This window comes from Sphaerodactylus townsendi, linkage group LG06 (genome assembly GCF_021028975.2).
Source record: "Sphaerodactylus townsendi isolate TG3544 linkage group LG06, MPM_Stown_v2.3, whole genome shotgun sequence".
NCBI classification, from domain to species: domain Eukaryota; kingdom Metazoa; phylum Chordata; class Lepidosauria; order Squamata; family Sphaerodactylidae; genus Sphaerodactylus; species Sphaerodactylus townsendi.
In genome coordinates this window covers 89,602,434-89,620,065 of record NC_059430.1, presented here as the reverse complement: position 1 = coordinate 89,620,065, position 17,632 = coordinate 89,602,434, and the positions used below count along the sequence as shown (strand labels likewise).

Sequence of the window (17,632 nt, the reverse complement as noted above, 5' to 3'; positions counted from 1 at the left end):
TGAACAATGCATAAGGCTTTTTTCCCCTGCTTGTAAAGTTTAAAATGATGAAGATTAGAAGTCCTTTCCTTTTAGTGTCATGCTGTTCTGTCTCATGTATGATTCTGTCTGGAATCAAATATCATTCAGGCACTATGTAACCCTGTATTCTTTATGAGGTACTTTATGTAGGAATCACAATCATCTACCAATATAACTGTACTCAGGCAAATTTTCACAGCCACCTTAATCTGAAATCTCAACATAGTCTGAAAAAAATTTCAAAAGTTATTTTCATTGCATTGCTTTGGGAAGGCCTCTATTAACCATTTCATTATGAGGGTCACAGTAGGCAGTGGTACACTCTATCAATAAATCCACAGACAATGGATGCAAGCAGTATTATGTAATTGCCATATTTCAAAAATCTTTTTACCATACACACATTTGGATATGCTTTACCCTATTTTCATTCCTTTCTTTGCCATAGTTTGCTTCCTCTGCTTGAACCTACAACACATCTTATGGGTGGTCCATATGTATGTGTAAATTAGTTGCTTTACATCATTAAAGAACCCAAGATTCAGGTTGAACATCTTCCACACTCATGAGAACATAAGAACGAGCCTGCTGGATCAGACACTCGGAAATTTATCCATATCAACCTATTTTGTGACAGCATATTGCACTTTCTACCCCTTGTTATATCAGAAGAAGAAGAAAGAAATAGTCTGGAAGTGCCTGCAGATTTGCTTTTATATACTTTTGTTATGATAGAGAGGGAGAGGGAGAGAGAGAAATACATACATATAAGAAAATGTTGCTAAAAATGACATGGTGCCCAAGTTCTTTTGCAAAATGTAAAAACAGGACACACAAAATGACTCTTTTACTAAATTTCTTCATAATTGCCCTAGCTTATAAACGCTATTTTTATTGCAATTTTAGAATTTATTTAGAGTTGCATTAACACATGCCTAATTGCTCCCCTAGAATCTCCTTCTGGAGGTTCATCCACACCCATGACTGGGTACAGATGCTAGTGGTTGATTATAAAATAAGTACATCCTTGCCTACTTGAAAATGCGAATTCTCAAGTCTTGGCAGCATTAAAACGGAGGAGATGCCATCAAGTGACTTATGGTGATTCTATGGGGTTTTCAAGGCAAGAGACTGGTTTGCCATCGCCCGCCTACGCATAGTGACCCTGGACTTCCTTGGTGGTCTCATATCCAAATACTAACTAGGGCTGAGCCTGCTTAACTTACAGGGCTGTAAAATAACTGAAATACTTTGAAATCAATTCTTTGCATATAAATGCCATGTATTATTATTAATAATGATCAATATTTCTGATAAGAATTCTAATCCTTTTTTTTTTCACTTTAGTGACAGGAATGCAGTACCTATTTAACAGTAAAACTGGTGATGTCCAGTGGCTAAACAAGAACATTCCCACTGTGTAGCATTATGCTCCTCAAGTTCCAAGCCCCTTCTCTTCAGACTGGCTGCCATTAACATTCATAGAAAGAAGATCTAAACAACATAACCATGAGACAAGGGAAGTGCACTGATTAAACTTGTTGGACTTTCTAATCTTCATCCAGAGAAAGTAATCAAATAAGCGTACAGCATTTCTGAGGGTTGATTTATCTTTAATTAACTCATTAATGCTTTCATGGAATTATATGAATATTATTATTGCCTTGATTAATGCTCATGCTGTTGCTATTCTCATGCCTTTGCACATAAATGCTGTTTCAGTTGTTTTCTTGATATAGTCTGCAAAGTACCAAATTAGATTGATGGAAGTGTCATTGATAGAATGGAAGAATGTTTGCCTTATGTTTTACTTTCACCTCTAAACTCAGTTGATGTTTTCTTTAAGGTGTTTATCTGTTTACATCATCCAGCACTTTATAAATGACAATAGGTGTATCTCTCAATTCTAGTAATATATCTTCTATACTATCTCCAGATGTAAAGTTTCTGGAAATTTTCAGCCCATAGGAAAAACCACTTTAAAACACTTTTTTAAAAACATAATTTCTGGGGAAAGTTGAAATATATGCAATTCTTACTTTCTTATCAAATTATTTTGCTGCTTTAACAACATAAAATGTATAATATATAATATACTAATTGACATATTTATAGAATTTAAAAGTATAAATGCCTTCATTTTCTACAAGCAAAACTGCAGATTTACTTGAGAGTGAGATGCAAATGGCTGTACTCTAACAATGCCATCCTAAGTAGGGTTATACCCTTCTAAACAAATTGATTTTAGCATATTTTGAAGGGTGTAAGGAAAGATTGCAGAACAATAGTAAATGGGGGGGGGGGATTCTCTGGATTTTTATTTCCCTCTCAAAAGCCGCATGGCTCTGAATTGGGAGGGGGTGATTTTCTGCTCTTTTTTCTTCTTACAAAGCAGTTTCCCATCGAATTTTGGGGGGGATTCTGTGGTTTAACTTTTCACATTTTGTCCCTCTTTAACTGTGTGAAATGTTCCCTGAGTCTTAGGATGCGTTTTTTAAAAGGTTTCCTTACTTGTTTTGTAGAGTCACTGCGTGTCTGAATGCATCCAAATATGCACACACCCCTATTCAGATAAATGGTATTCAGACTGAATGCCATCCGATATTCAGGCGGTTTATTTGATTCGGTGATCTGAATCTACCAAGCCTAGCACTGATAGCTTTAACATTTAATTTGTGGAGGGCAGATCCAATAATGGACATCTCAGTCACAATATCTGCATGAAACCTCTATGTTCAAATACAGCAGCTTTTGGAATAGCAGAGCCAGGGTGATAGTAAGATGTTTTGTCCTCTGTGTCCTATTTGTTCATACTGGTCAAGATGGACCATTGATCTGATTCAGTATAGCTGCTATTATCCATTTTGTGTCTAAATTTTCATGTAAGTGCACCGTTTGAGGGGGGGGGGGTTCTGCATTTCTCAAGGAGAGGACTAAAACCTGTTCTTATTAACAAAAGGTTAAAGGCTATTGCCAAAGGCATTTAAAATGCAAAAGAGGGATAACAATTTATAAAAGGCAAGCTTTAGGGAGCAGTGTGCCCCTGGTAAACAGACCATTACAGCATGTATGCAAAGTGCCATATTGAGCACTGAAAATGGAGCCCAGTTTTGTATGATGTACCATCCAGAGACAAAGGTTGTGACACAAAGATAACAAGCAATAAGATAAATTAGTTGGTTGCAACGTGTTAAATATTGTTGAGTGATGTTTACCCCCTTAAGAACAGCTGGGATTTTAAAATGGGGGGGGGGCTGGGAGACATCAGTTTTTGTGGATTCAGAATAATTCCTGGGTTGAAAGGATAAAATAATAATGTATATCATGAACTCCCACTTTCATGACTTGATTACATTCTGCCCTGCAAAAGAAACAGGCTGATTAATGGGGCACTCTCTGGCCTTTTCATATTATCTGATGGATTGCCTTTTTCTTTGCAGGGATGTCATAACAGCACTGGATTGTATGATTATTTTTTTAGCTGACATTATTTGCAACTTTTTAATATATTGGATTGCTTTGCAGGAGAACAGCCTGCTATTCTCCTTAAGTGTTTCTATTATTATTCTAGTCTTCTCCTTTACTATTTCTATTATGCTTCCACTATGTGGAACTGCCTGCTATGCTGCTTAAATGTTTTTATTATGCTATTATTAAAACTTTAGAAAAATTAATTCTAATATCACTGATACACACACACACATATACAGTGTATTTTAGAGGTATATGCAATGGTGGGATTCAATTGGTAAGCACCGGGTTGCTAGAACTGGTAGTTAATTTTTTGGTCTAGTTTGCAGAACTGTTTTTTATCCCCGAGCCTGACCTCCACCCCTTCATTAAAACCCAGGCTTTTAAAGGGAAAGGATCTTTCCTCTTAAGAGGACCTTTCTCTTTAAGAGCTGGGTTTTAAGGGAGGGACAGAGGCCAGGCTGTAAAAGAGAGCTTGCCAGACGAATGGGGAGGGGAAGTGAGGGGTTGGGAGAAGGATGAGGCCCTGTAAATCCTTCTCTGTCCCCCCTGGCCCTGCCCCCACCAGACTGCTCCTTCAGCCAGCGGACGCTCCAGCCCGGCTGGGCGAGGCTGCCCAATAAATCCACAGAGCCTCCAAAAGTAAGTGGGGTGGGGGTGGGGGCATGGCAGAAGGCTTTCCCTCTCCTCCCCACCTACCCCAGAAAGGCCAGCTGGAACTTATGGAGGGACTGGTAGAAGCCTTCTGGTAGAAGCCTTCTTCTCCTTCCAACACAAAAGGCCAGCTGGGGCCTTGGGGGCCTGGCAGAGACCTTCCCTCTTCCCCCACCCCAAAAGGCCATCTATGATATTCTGGGGGGGAGAAGGAAGGGGCTTCAGCTGTGATGGGGGTGATTTAACGCAAAAATCGTAAGGATTCATGAGGATCTGTGTTTTCCAAGCAGGGTTTTGTGCCACTGTGGTTCCACAGAGCGTGGGATGCATTTAGGCATGTTGCCGGGGGCATGAGCTGTGATGTGCTGCTGATTTTGGGATGACCAAGTGCAAAAATCAGGAGGATCCATGAGGATCTGTGTTTTAACTACAATTTTGTGCCACTGTGCCACTGTGTTTGCATGGAGCATGGGATGCAGGATTATTGTGTTCAGACATGTGACACCATGTGATGTGCAGGTGATTTTTCGGTGACCAAGTAGAAAAAATATGAGAATCCATCAGGATCCATTTTTTTAAACAGGTTTTTGCACCGCTGCAACACCACAAAGCATGGGATATGTGATTGTTGTGTTCAGACATGTGGCTAATGGCTGGAGTTGTGATGCGCTGGTGATTTGGGGATGACAGTGCAAAAATCATGAGGATCCGTGTTTTTCAAGCAGGTTTTTTCATTAATATTTTAAAACTCTTTCTTGTAACATAATCTAGTTTTATGTCCTCTTTTATTGTTCTTATTTAAGTATTAACTGTATGAAATAAACTACCTTTCAGTATATCTTTTTCTATACTTGAAATGATCACTAGGGCAATAAACTGGTTGTTAAATTATTTGAATCCCACCACCAGAAGTTCGGAACTGGTTAAATTATTTGAATCCCACCACTGGATTTATTGAAACCTATTCATGCTGAAATGAAGACAGCCAAGGTCTCTACAATCCCCACCAACTCCTAGAATTTCTTAAAACATTGTCAAAACGTACAGCCAATGCAATAAAAACATCTGTCTGCATCTGTTCATTTGTTTCTGTGTGTCCACTTGGTCATCCTGCACTCTGACTAATGGAATTGGACATGATGAGTTAATTTGTCTAGTGAAAAGAATGAAAATGATATAGTTTCCCAGTGTTTTGCAGTTCGAGGCACATGTGGACAGCCCTGGTTTCACTGATATTCACTGCAAAAATCCTGTAGATTTCAGACTTTAGGAGGCATGAATTTAACCCCGTGTTGGGTTTGTAATTATAATGTTTTAAAGTCCTCAAGGCTTCATTTAAAAAGGCTGAGCAGTTCTTTGAAATATATGTGATCTAGGGTCAGTGGCTGTGTGTGCGGGTGTACTAATCCAAAAGATGTAATAAGGGTATGGAGTCTGGGTTACTAATTTTATACCTTGTTTAAATATTATTCCAGCTTTCCATTTGAATTTACACTAGGGTTTTAAATAACAGGCTACTGGAAATTTTGATACCTCAATTTTATTTGCAATTTCAGTATGGAAATGTACTTGACAACTTTTGGTCTATGACCGTAATAAATATTAATTGATTGATTGATTGACTCCAAAAGACATTTTTTTAAAATTCTATGTTATTATACCTATTTTTCATACTCCAATGAACAAAGCATGGAGATAATATTCCATCCAACTATTATCATACATCCAATTCAATTTTTTTAAAAAATTCTGAAGAGAAAAGGATCCATACTCTTACAGTCTGTTTCATTTACTGCTTCGAATAATTTACTCATAAATTTGTGCCTACTTCTGCACAATTTATTATTCTAATAGCCTTTTGTTCGGATATTTCTTAAGGTATTTTCTTTTACTCATTTCTTTGGTTTATTTTTATTCCACTATACAATAAGTGGGAACCATGTTTCCACAAAACTCTGCTGGACCTTACTTTCCCCTTCGTGCATCTACTTATAAACTGCCATCTTACCAATCAACACAACATGCCATACTTTGGGAGTCCATTTATCAACACCCCTGATTTGATGGCAGGTTTCCAAGCCTGTACTAACAGTTGCCTGGCTGCAACCAGTAGATTTTTTAGTGCATGTTTTATTCTCTGTGATATATCTTCAGGTAGAATGGTTAGGAGAACTACCTTAGGTTCACACTAATTTACAATCTAGACTATTATTTATCTCTTTGAATATGCTGGTCCAGAATTTATAGAGCAGTAGCCTTTGCCACCAGACATGAATGAGAGCATCATAGCTTTTGTTGAAACCACAATGTATTCTAGAAGTGCCAGCTGATGTCTTTGCAACTGTACCAGGTGAGAAGAATTCATATGTTAATTGCCTTTAAATCCAAGAAATAAATTAGAGAGATAAGATTATACCATGTATATTCTTTATTTTAAAAGGATGGAAATGTGTATAGTTTACTTTTAAAATGCTAATTGCTGGTCTAGATACCAATGGTAACAGTACAATAAAGATTAATTTTGCAAGGGATTCTGGGTGGATCCAGTGGGAAATCAAGTAGTTGCTTTTTTCCTTTCTGGTATTGGTCTGTAAGTAGTTTTTTTAGTGTTAGGATTAGTGGATCACCATAACGTTGTATGTATCATTCGTGCGAAGCCACCAGGGGACAGGGGTGCGCCATGCACCAGGCGCACGAATTTGGGTCAATTGGGGGGTGCAAAATTCCCTCCGGCTCCGCCCCTTCTTCCCGTGGTGCCCCCCCCCACTTACTTTAGGAAACCGAGCAGGCTAGAGAACAGGCCTTCCTGTTCTGGTGGGAACTACATTTCTCAGAGTCTCCTGGGAAATGTAGTTCCCACCAGAACAGGAAGACCTGTTCTCCAGCCTGCTTGGTTTTCTAAAGTAAGTGGGGCAGGTGGGCATGATTTCCCCCCCACAACACCCCCCGTGGCGCCCCCCACACTTACTTTAGGACATGGAGCAGGCTGGAGAACAGGCCTTTCTGTTCTTGTGGGAACTACATTTCCCAGGATAACCTGGGAAATGTAGTTCCCACCAGAACAGGCCTCCAGCCTGCTCGGTTTCCTAAAGTAAAGGGTGGGGGTGGGGGGCACTGCGGTGTGTGTGTGTGTGTGTGTGTGTGTGTGTGTGTGTGAGAGAGAGAGAGAGAGAGAGAGAGAGAGAGAGAGAGAGCCAGAGTATGCACCGGGTGCACTCTGGCCCAGCTACGCCTCTGGTATCATTTTAGTTATAATGCACAGTTGTTAAAAAAATAATAAATATCATTGTTAAAAAAAGAACATGCAGTGGATGGCAGGCAGCAGGAAAAGGAGTATGGGCAACTGATGTTTCTCAAACTGAGGAGAAACGAACACATTTTGTGAGAATCAGAAAAGTGGGTTGGCCAAGTGATGGGTCCATGGATCACAGTGGGTCTAAGCTTCATTTTCTAGGTTCACTATGCATCAGAAGTGACTTAGCACTTAACACATATATCAACTGTTCCCTATTCACAAGGCACGAGACTGTTTCTTACCTAGTAGGCATCTGCAGGTCTCCATGGCAAAGAATACAAATAAATACTCTAGCCAAAAAAAGTGTTAGGTTATATTCATGTATATTCATGTATGTATTGATGTATAAATTCATGTATGTTCATGACTACAGCTGCTGGTCCAATCCAAGGTGAATGTTAGTTTTTTGAAGGCTTTTCTTATCAGTCTCTATATGTGTTTAGGTACGACTGTGTTTTCACACTCAGATTGAACAAATACATAATTTATCTTGTTGAATTTTTTTTTAAAGTTGTGCAGTTTTCAAGAAATAGTATCTGATACTTTTGGTCATTGGGTCAATTCTCTATTTGAAAACTGATAAACAGGTATGATTGATGAATATCTCCATTGCAAAGCTTTTCCTTGTATGTTTATCTGATATTCTGAGTTTGGCAAATGGAATGCAGCCCACAAACATTAATTGTGTGATACAGAAAATTCCTGTCAAAGAATGATTATTTCTCCAACATAAATTGGATGAATGACACCATGTGTTCCACTGGAACTCAAGCATTCTGGAATCTTTCTCTCCTCCTCATCTCTCACTGGCTTTTCAATAACAAGAAAAGCTACATTTTAAGGAAATATTTGAAGTGTTGAATTTTTAAAATTCCAACAGCAGAAAACCTATCAGTAAAATGCAGTGCAAGACATACCCCTTGATGCTATTGCTGCCTGAGGGTGGGAGGGATGAGGGTAGCCTTCACGCTGGCCACATGTTGCCTGGAGGGCAAAGCCATTAGTGACTGGGCTGGTACAAAGCAATTGGGTCATACCAGGTAAACTGGAGGAGGGGCCACTGGGAGCTGGGCCATAAAAGGCAAGCAAAGGCAGACCTGGCTCCTCTTTGACCCTACTCCTGGATGACACTCCTGCCCATCTTTCCCCCTAATTTTATGGCATGCTTCACTTGATGTGATGTTTAATGTTTGCATGTTCCTATTTTACTATTTGTTACAGCTTGGCGGATTGTGCAGGGGGACAGATCCTTTTGGGGAAGACAGAGCCTTCACACTTGCCGCCCCATCACTGAGGGTCTCCTAGGGGGCCTTGGGGGTGTGATAGGCTTTGATATCATGCCCTAGCAAGGGCTGCCAGTCACCCTTCACCTCCAAGCAAGAAGGGGAGTATCATTTGGTGGTCGAAATGGCTCCCATTCAAATTGCTCCCACTGACTGCTTGCTCTGGGTTCTACATTGTGTTGGGTTCAGCAAGCATGCTGCCTGACAACAGGATCTGTCTCCTATGATGCCCCTTGTTTTTTATGTTTATAACCTATAAATCAGCTATGGCTTGTTATTTTTCCACTAAAAAGAGTCTTGTGTCATTAATTATGGTAGGGCCTTCTCCTCTCCTCCCCTCCTCAAACCAGCAAAGGTCCATCAGTGAAAATGCTAAAATCCAGATAATTAGATTAGCACATGTGTATGAATCATTGTAATGTTAAAAAGTTGTGCTGCAATGCTTAAACATTTTAGTACCACTGCACAAAACCTGAACAAGCTAGCTCTGTCAACCCTACCCTCTGCCATACCAGTCTCAATGGGTACCAGAGATTTTGGGACCTTTTTAAAAAGCCCACAGTAGAGAAATGAGTTTATTGCCTGAGAGAGAGAGAGAGAGAGAGAGAGAGAGAGAGAGAGAGAGAGAGAGAGTAAAATCTTTAGTATAAAGAATAATTGTCTTAAGTTATGAAGAATCCAGAGCCCTTGGCAGCCAGGGCTGGTGCCTCTGCAGTGCTGCCCTGCCACCTCCAGAGAGCTCTTCAGTCGTGCGGGAAGACAAAATGTGAAGCATAACCTTCCTGCTGCCAAAAACCCCATCCACTGGACTCAATAGGAGGTTACCCAAAATGGAGGTGAAGGTCCATGACTTGGGCCAACGCGTACCTGGAGGCCATGCCAGAGTGGAAGCTGACTAACATTGGCTCTACCCTCAGTCATCACTCCAAATTTTTCAGGTATACCCGAATATGTTATTTGTCTTATTCAGGCATACAGATAATTTTATGCACAAATAAATCTGAATTTGAATTTTCCCCAATTTCTATAGTATTGACCAAGCCTAATCTTCATAACTCCCTTCAGCCGCCCGCCCCACCCAGATTGGGATGTGGAAGGTATATTTAGCAATTTTTTAAAAAAAGTTTTTCTTGAAGGAGGTCTGTATGATTGGTGATCTCTGTCCTTACTTAGATTTTTGAGCATAAGTTGAGGAAATTCCATGTATCTTCAACATTAGTATATAATTGATAGTGAAGCAGTTAACTCCTGTTTTTAGATCAAAGAATGCAACTCCCATGGGCTTTGCTAAAGAGTTATAGATACGCTTCCAAAAATAACTGCTCTGGCCGTGGAATTTTAGGTAGAAATGAGGCATACATTTCTGATTGTTACTCCTCCATATAAAGATAACATTAAGAAGACAAAGTCCTGCCATTACATAAATACTTTTGTTTTATATAAGCAAAGTATTGGGGCCTGATGTTTTCTTTAGGAATTAGATGTATCAGACCATCATATCAAAACTCAGTAAACCAAGTGAGGTTTCCTGCAAAGCCTGGATTTTATTACCACTGTACCAAAAAGAATGTGCAGTTGCTTAAGCCACATAAAAACTTATGAACTCTCATAGTAAGCGTAACAAGAGAGTTTAGATAATCAACCATATTAATAATTATGTATCTGTAGATTTCCTCATGAGAATTGTTATTGTAAGCCATATTTGTAAAAAAAACCTAGCCAACCTTTTTATTACTTTCTGCAACTTACTCTAAATATGCCATTTCATGTAAAATAAATAAAAGAAAAACAAATAAATCAGCTATGCACTGTTCCAAAATACATCTGAATAGTGTTTCTCATAAAAATGACACATAAAGTCCTGCTATAGAATGTAACAAGGTTAAAGCCTCTTTAGAAATGGATGCTGCTATATCTCTTTCAACATGCAGAATGAAGTGTGTTCCTGTGCTCTTCGGCAGAAGTCATAGAGCATGATTCAGCTTTCCCATTCCTGCCATGAGGTGGGGCACTCAGTTCAAAATTGGTCTGGTCTAGCTGGGTCCACCTTAAAACTGTGAGTTCCATCTCCAAAACCTGCAGTTTAAAGCTGGACTTGGCTGGGCAAAGCTCAGTCTTGAATTGAAGGCTCAGCCTGGCTGGGTCCAGTATTATACTGCTGCCTCTGCCTCTGAAGTCCATGTGACTTCAGAGCCGGAGCTTCACAGGCAGAGCCAGCAATATAAAAGGGGGTTTGCCTCTGTTTTTGTTGGACATGGTGTCACAAATCTCTATGGAGGTGGTGAGGCTGTGCCAGCTACCATGAATCTCTACACCCTTTCAGGATTAGACTGCCTGCTCTTTCCAGTAGATCCCTAGAATAGGATTTACCTTTTCTTCAATCACCACTCCACATTATAAAATATAATTATATAAAATATAAAACTTCCCCAGTGACCAATGGGGTTATGCCACACTTTCTGCACACCAGCAAAAGGTAAGGGCACACTAGCAAAAAGGGACATTCCTGGACTGAAAGGGCTCAGGAAGCCAATTAAAGTTGTCTCCATTGGCACCATTGGTGCCACCGCGGCTGCCTCAGAACCTGAAAATCACCTAGCTACATGGTTCCCAGGCACCAGCTTAAGTGCCCCTGCACTGGTGTAGATGCCTCTCATGCTGGGGAGAGGTGGCATCTATGTTGGCAAAGCACTCACATTGCTTTCTGACCACTTTTGCCTGCTCCCCTAAGGATTGCACTGTTAGAATAAAACAGATAGTATAGATAGATACATTTTATTGCTGTAACCACAATAATAAAGAATCCAAAAAGCATAAGAATCAGAAAAACATGAACATGAAATACAGATAAACTGTCAAGCTATAAAATGGTATTGTATAGCATTATGATTGCTAAAGTGAATCTCTGAATACCAAATGTCCAAACCTTACTCCAAGGAAAGCCTCCATGGCCTGCTTGTAGACTTTATGGTCTGCCCCCAAAGCTCCTGCCCAATGTACAATTTCCCCTGGAGTAATGTAGAGTTCTCTGAATTTCTTCTTCATGCCAGCAAATTACCCTGGACTTTACAAATACAAATTATTTTTCTTATCTCAGGAATGTTTTAGAACTAGAGAGTACAATCTCAGGGTTAGAGTGCTTAGTCGGTCTTTCGTTTCTTTATCCATTCTTTCAACATAGAACAACTTCTTTTTAGAGTAAGCAAAGAGTAAAACATTTCATTTTTACAACCTTCCCCTAAGGTAGGGAGGAATTCAACTCGCTGGTCACCCCATCATTCTATCACTGGCAACTCCATCAAAAAAACAAGCACCGCTTGGGGGAATCATTCTGTTTTTGCTTTGGAAACAATATTTTTTATATAATATACAGGAAACACTTGGAATTGGCTTCATTCATTTTAGTAGCATCACCATATAGACATGTGGCTCTCTGCCATCATTGTCATGACATCATCCATTTAATTACAACAGTTAAGTCTGATTGGCTGTACAATATGACAATATGGCCTCATTCAGTGTGTGATCCCCAACTGACTATGGTTACTTCTAATCTGCATCCAATTGTGATTTTTCCCTAAGTTGGGGACAAAGCAGAACTGCAGCAAATGAGGGAAAGAAATGCAACAGACAGCATCAAAGAAAGATGAACATTCTAACAGCTAAGGGTTGGGAAAGTGCAAGATATTTCTGTCTCCTGAAAGCAATGCTTTTGGCCTAAAAATCATAATGGGAGCGTATTCATCATAGGTTTATTTCACACATCATGCCATGCACTTGCATTTCAACTGCTTTACATTTTATTGACCATACAAAGACATCCCAGGCTAACTCTGTGGGTTAAAAGCTCTGGCAAGCCCAACTGCTCTTGGAGACAGCAAAATTCAGGAGTGGGGGTTGCCAAGGATACCAGTAACTGAAAACCAACTCTGACTACATGAGATACAAATTATATTAAAGGCATATAAATAAGTAAACTGTACGTGTGTGAGAGAGATATATTCAATATGCCACTTAATGTAAATACTTTCTTAGCACTTACATCGTATATATTCTCCCAGTTATACATATTCTCATATGTACAGTTGGAAACCACCAAAATGGCATAATGCCTATGTAATCTTAAAACAATTTTAAAACTTGACCAACAAAGATTCCCAGATAAAACTCTCAATAAAATGCAGAGTTATTTATGAACTGTAAGATTTGCTGATGTAAAATGACAGCCAATGGAAGAAAAAGCTATGCATGGACAAAAGAAACAATAAAATTGGAAGATTGGTGGATGGGAATGTAGTAAATGAAATAGAAAAGTAAATTAGCTTAGCTACGAATTTCCACAAGCTTTCATAAAAATAAGACTACTGTGCTTTGGATAACAGATGCCTCCTCAATAGAAACCAGATGGGGCAAATTTGGTGTGTGTGTGTGGGGGGGGGGTGCGCGAGAAGAGTAAGCTGATTCTGCAATGTGAAAAAGTTTTAAAATGAAATAATGGTAGCACTTGAAATATTAGAGTGGATGGCCGTTATTCAAACATACTCCTGACTTTGAAGAGTTCATAATAAGCTGTTATAGGAAGCAACTTGCTCCTAACTTTTAAAAGGGAATTAAATACATACCATCCATTTTAGCACAGGCTGCAGGACAACCTCTGATGACTGCCTTGTACTCTCAACCCTTCTCTGGGTTGAAAATCCAACCAAGCATTCCAGCCTGTTCCAAGAGGTGCCAAGTTTCATCCCTTTCCACTGTGCCATACAACAACTACTAGGATTTGACTGATGTGGCTCACCCTTTCCAATACAACTGAATTGGGAAAACTCTCTTAATTTTTAGAGCAGTGAGAAGCTGATATTTGGCTGAGGTATATAATGTCCACCACTTATTGTCACATCCCTTTGCAAGTCCCTCTTAATCATCTATATTCTTCCTGGCTTAAATGTGCCACACAATATACCCTTCAGTATTGCTGGTATCCTATGGGCTGCATGACAACCTCATGCTAGGCACCATCAATGCTTCACTTGCTTCACATGCCTTCTTATATCATTTCCATGGAAAGCACGGCTGCTCCTCTGAGTCTCTGCTAGCCATGCATGGGGCCATGCTCCAGAGCAGTTGTCTTCAGTCCAGGCTTGGCTTGGGTCAGGCTTGAATGGCCCTGCTGCCACTCTGTCCATGTGGAGGTCAGTGTGGGAGCAATCCACACCTGACCTACATGTGGAGATTGCGAATGGGGTGACTCCCACTTCTTCCACCCCTTCCACAAGGAGACCAACCCCCACACCCGACCTGCATGGGGAGGGGAACTTGCTCAACATGGAGATTGTGAATGGAGATGAGACCTGCACATCGGGCATCAACTGTGGTCAAATCCCAACTAAGAAATTAAATCCAGATACAACCAGGGTCGAATCCCCACTACCGTCTTAGCCAGGTTTCAGAACACAAACGCCCTCAAACCTGGCTAAGACGGTAGTGGGGATTCGACCCAGGTTTCAAAAGAAACAGTACCTTTTCATCATGGTTTCATCATGGTTTCACCCTCCCCACTGCAGCGTGTGTGTGATGAGGACATCCATGTCTATCATGCTTTCAAACAGTGCAGCACTCCCCACGATAGCGCGGTCGAATGCATGATCTGCTCAGTGGCTCTTTCTGGTTAGTTTGTGTTCTGAAACCTGGCTAAGACGGTAGTAGGGATTCGACCCCTGATTGACTGTTGTGCTGTGTTAGGGTGGGAATTTTTAAAACTTTTTTTTGCGCAGCTACATTACCACACGCATGCGTTGACAGGATGGTAGCTGTTTTTCATGCTAAGTTATGTTTATTCACGGCTTCAGTACTCTTTACCCAGGCAGCTGTGCTGGCACAAAAGTGTAATTTTAGTTGACAGTTGGCACCGAAATCATGTTCCATGCAGCCACATTTCCACGTAGCCTCTGCTGGAGTGAAACAAACAAACAAAAGGGCTACATGTGAATCGCGCACAGCCCACTGGGCTCTGATTGGCTGGAAGGCTCCACATCACTGCCAACGGCGGGAAATTAAATCTAGATTGAAACCCCAATCCTCTCCACTGATCTGGATTTGGTGCATGTTTTTTTAAAAGGTGCGCTTCCATGCAGGTTCTGAAAAAACACGCAATCAGCAGGCGAGGGAGCGCCAGAACTGGGATGAATCTGTGTTCAGATTCAGGCAGTTTGGATTCAGGCAGTTCAGATTCAGGCAGTGAATCCGTGTTCAGGCAGTGGGGAGTTCTTGCTGAAACCTGGTTATTTCGCATGAGTATCATGCGATGAATTGACCATGGGGAATTGACCTGTGCCTCGACCAGTGTGGGCAGGACGAGATGCAGCTGTGGGGGGGGGGGGAGCGCCCATGCTTGCCACAGGCACTATGTTGAATAAATCCCCCTGTCTGTAGGATGTATTCAACATGTACCCTCAAAGATGTTCCACTGACATGTGACTTATTTTGTAATACTGTCAGTATTTTAACTAAGGTCTTGACAAAATGTATAAGTGCAAGAAAAGCTACATACATCAATCTTATTTATTTTTAAGAATGTTTTTGAATGTTTTTGTTTTTGGAGTTACTGTGTTTTACTGGTATTGAAGTCACTTTGGTGACCATAGAAAAGCAAAACAAAACATCAGCAATAACAAACCGCTATGCTTTTTAAAAAAATATATGCATCATGAAAAAAAACTTTCCTGTCTTAGGTATTAAGTGGTATCGTATAGGGCCGTGATGGCGAACCTATGGCACGCGTGCCAGAGGTGGCACGCGGAGGCCTCCCCTCTGGCACGTGAGTGCCGAAGCTCCCCCTCCCCCTTCCCCCTCCAGAGGCGGCTCGTAGGCCGAGTTGTCTGCAAACTCACTTGCCTTCTGGGCTGGGCCTTCCCCTCCGGCAATGCATTCTGGGGCTTCCCCTCCCGCAATGCATTCTGGGGCTTCCCCTCTTGCTCTGCATTCTGGGGCGTTCCTCTTCCACCTCCTTCGCTGGCCGCCCAGACACGCCTACTCCAGTCAGCCAGCCGGTTCGTTAGGGACGAAGGCAAGGTGTCTAAACATTCTGGGGCTTCCCCTCTTGCTCTGCATTCTGGGGCGTTCCTCTTCCACCTCCCTCGCTCGCCGCCTAGACACGCCTGCTCCAGCCAGTCAGCCGGTTCGTTAGGGACGAAGGCAAGGTGTCTAAACAGCTTTAAGAAGCCTGCTCAATTTCAGAAAGTAAGTGTGGAGGGGGGGCGCCGCGGGGGAGGGCGGCAGGGGACCCAAATCCGCGTGCCCGGTGCGTCGCGCACCCCCCGCTCCATGGGAGCTTTGCCACTGCCTGCGCCCAAAGATCTTCAGCCAGATAAACCTCCTGCAGCTGTGCCTCCGCCCTAGCACGGGCGCCTTCTCCGCCTCCGAACACATGGAGGTCTCCGAGCTGGCAGAAGACGGGGAGTTGGAGCAAGCGGCGGCGACGGCAGCAGCTCCCTCCAAGCTCCTCTCTTGTGTGCCAGGTAACTCCGGCTGTCTCCATGCCCGCTTTGTCTGAAGGCGTGCAGCTGATCCCACTTGCCCTGCAGAGTGCCCGTCATGCCTGCAGGCACCAGCGGCAATCGGGCTGACTGGGCTCGAGGGTGCTTTTAGGCGCAGACGGCAGCAGGCTGCACTCAGTCTGGCCCGTCTGCGACTCCTGCGTGGGGGGAGAGGAGGGAGGAGAGGAGGCGGCGGCGGCAGGGTCACCCCAAGCTTCTCTTACTGTTCTCCGGCTGCTCCATGCCCTTTGCCTTGCGCAGCTGATCCCACTTGCCCCGCAGAGTGCCCATCATGCCTGCAGGCACCAGCGGCGATCAGCGCCAGAAAGCAACCCCCGCCTGCGCCCCGAGCCAGGTGCGCCGCAAGGCGGCCGGTCGGGCTGCCTGGGCTCGAGGGTGCTTTAGGCGGCAGAGGCAGCAGGGCGACGCAGGGCCCGGCTCGACTCTTGTGGGGGGAGAGGAGGGGGGAGAGGAGGCGGCGGCGGCAGGGTCACCCCAAGCTTCTCTCGCTGTTCTCCGGCTGCTCCATGCCCTTTGCCTGGCGCAGCTGATCCCACTTGCCCCGCAGAGTGCCCGTCATGCCCGCAGGCACCAGCGGCGATCAGCGCCAGAAAGCAACCCTCGCCGGCACCCCGAGCCAGGCGCGTTGCAAGCTGGCCGGTTGGGCTGCCGGGGCTCGATGGTGCTTTAGGCGACGGCGGCATCTCTCGGCAGGGCCCACCTCGACTTGCATGGGGGGAGAGGAGGCGGTGGCAGGGTCACCCCCGCCTGCCCGCAGCCAGCCACGCTCCTTTGACCTGGTGCCGCCAGCAGAGCATGGCTGGAGACCCCCATATTATTCTGTTAAACAATGTATGTATGTTAAACAAGCATAACTCTAGAAACAAACATAAGGGACCTCATCTTTCACATAGCTGTGGCCATCTGTAACTTGTGCAGGTTGCTTAGCTGCTTTCAGAGCCCACAAGTCAGTTGTTTTGAGGATAAAACAGAATAAGAATAGTTAATGCCACCCTCACCCTTTAGGTTACTAATAGAATGTTAAATAAAACAAATGGCAAATGTTAAAAAAAGCATGAGGAGAGAAGAATGGATTTTCCCCAGCAAATTTTGGTTTTAATTGCAAATGGCAAACTTTAATGGTAAACTCCCCCTCCCCCCCAAGGATTGCACATTCCTTCTACATGGAAGCATTCATCTGAAAAGGCCCTTTGATTAAAGGAATAGAGTTCAGAAATACCTTGCCCAAAGTCCAGTAATCATGATTTGTCTTTTAAGTTCAACTGATCAATTATTCAAATTCAATTAAAAGTGCCATGGACCACTTTTATTTAAAAAAATCTTTCTATGTTATCTTACAAGGCATGATGGTCCTC

At 42.6% G+C, this 17,632-nt stretch overlaps 1 protein-coding gene across 1 annotated transcript in view; it reads left to right on the top strand.

Moving 5' to 3' along the window:
- LOC125435400 (cadherin-related family member 4-like) overlaps positions 1-1,894 on the top strand; it is a 59,478-nt gene extending 57,584 nt beyond the window's left edge. The window contains exon 17 of the mRNA XM_048501598.1: positions 1,369-1,894. Within this exon, the coding sequence (XP_048357555.1) occupies positions 1,369-1,445 (77 nt within the window). The 3' untranslated portion in view covers positions 1,446-1,894. The remainder of the gene's footprint in view (positions 1-1,368) is intronic.
- Positions 1,895-17,632: the final 15,738 nt, after the last annotated feature.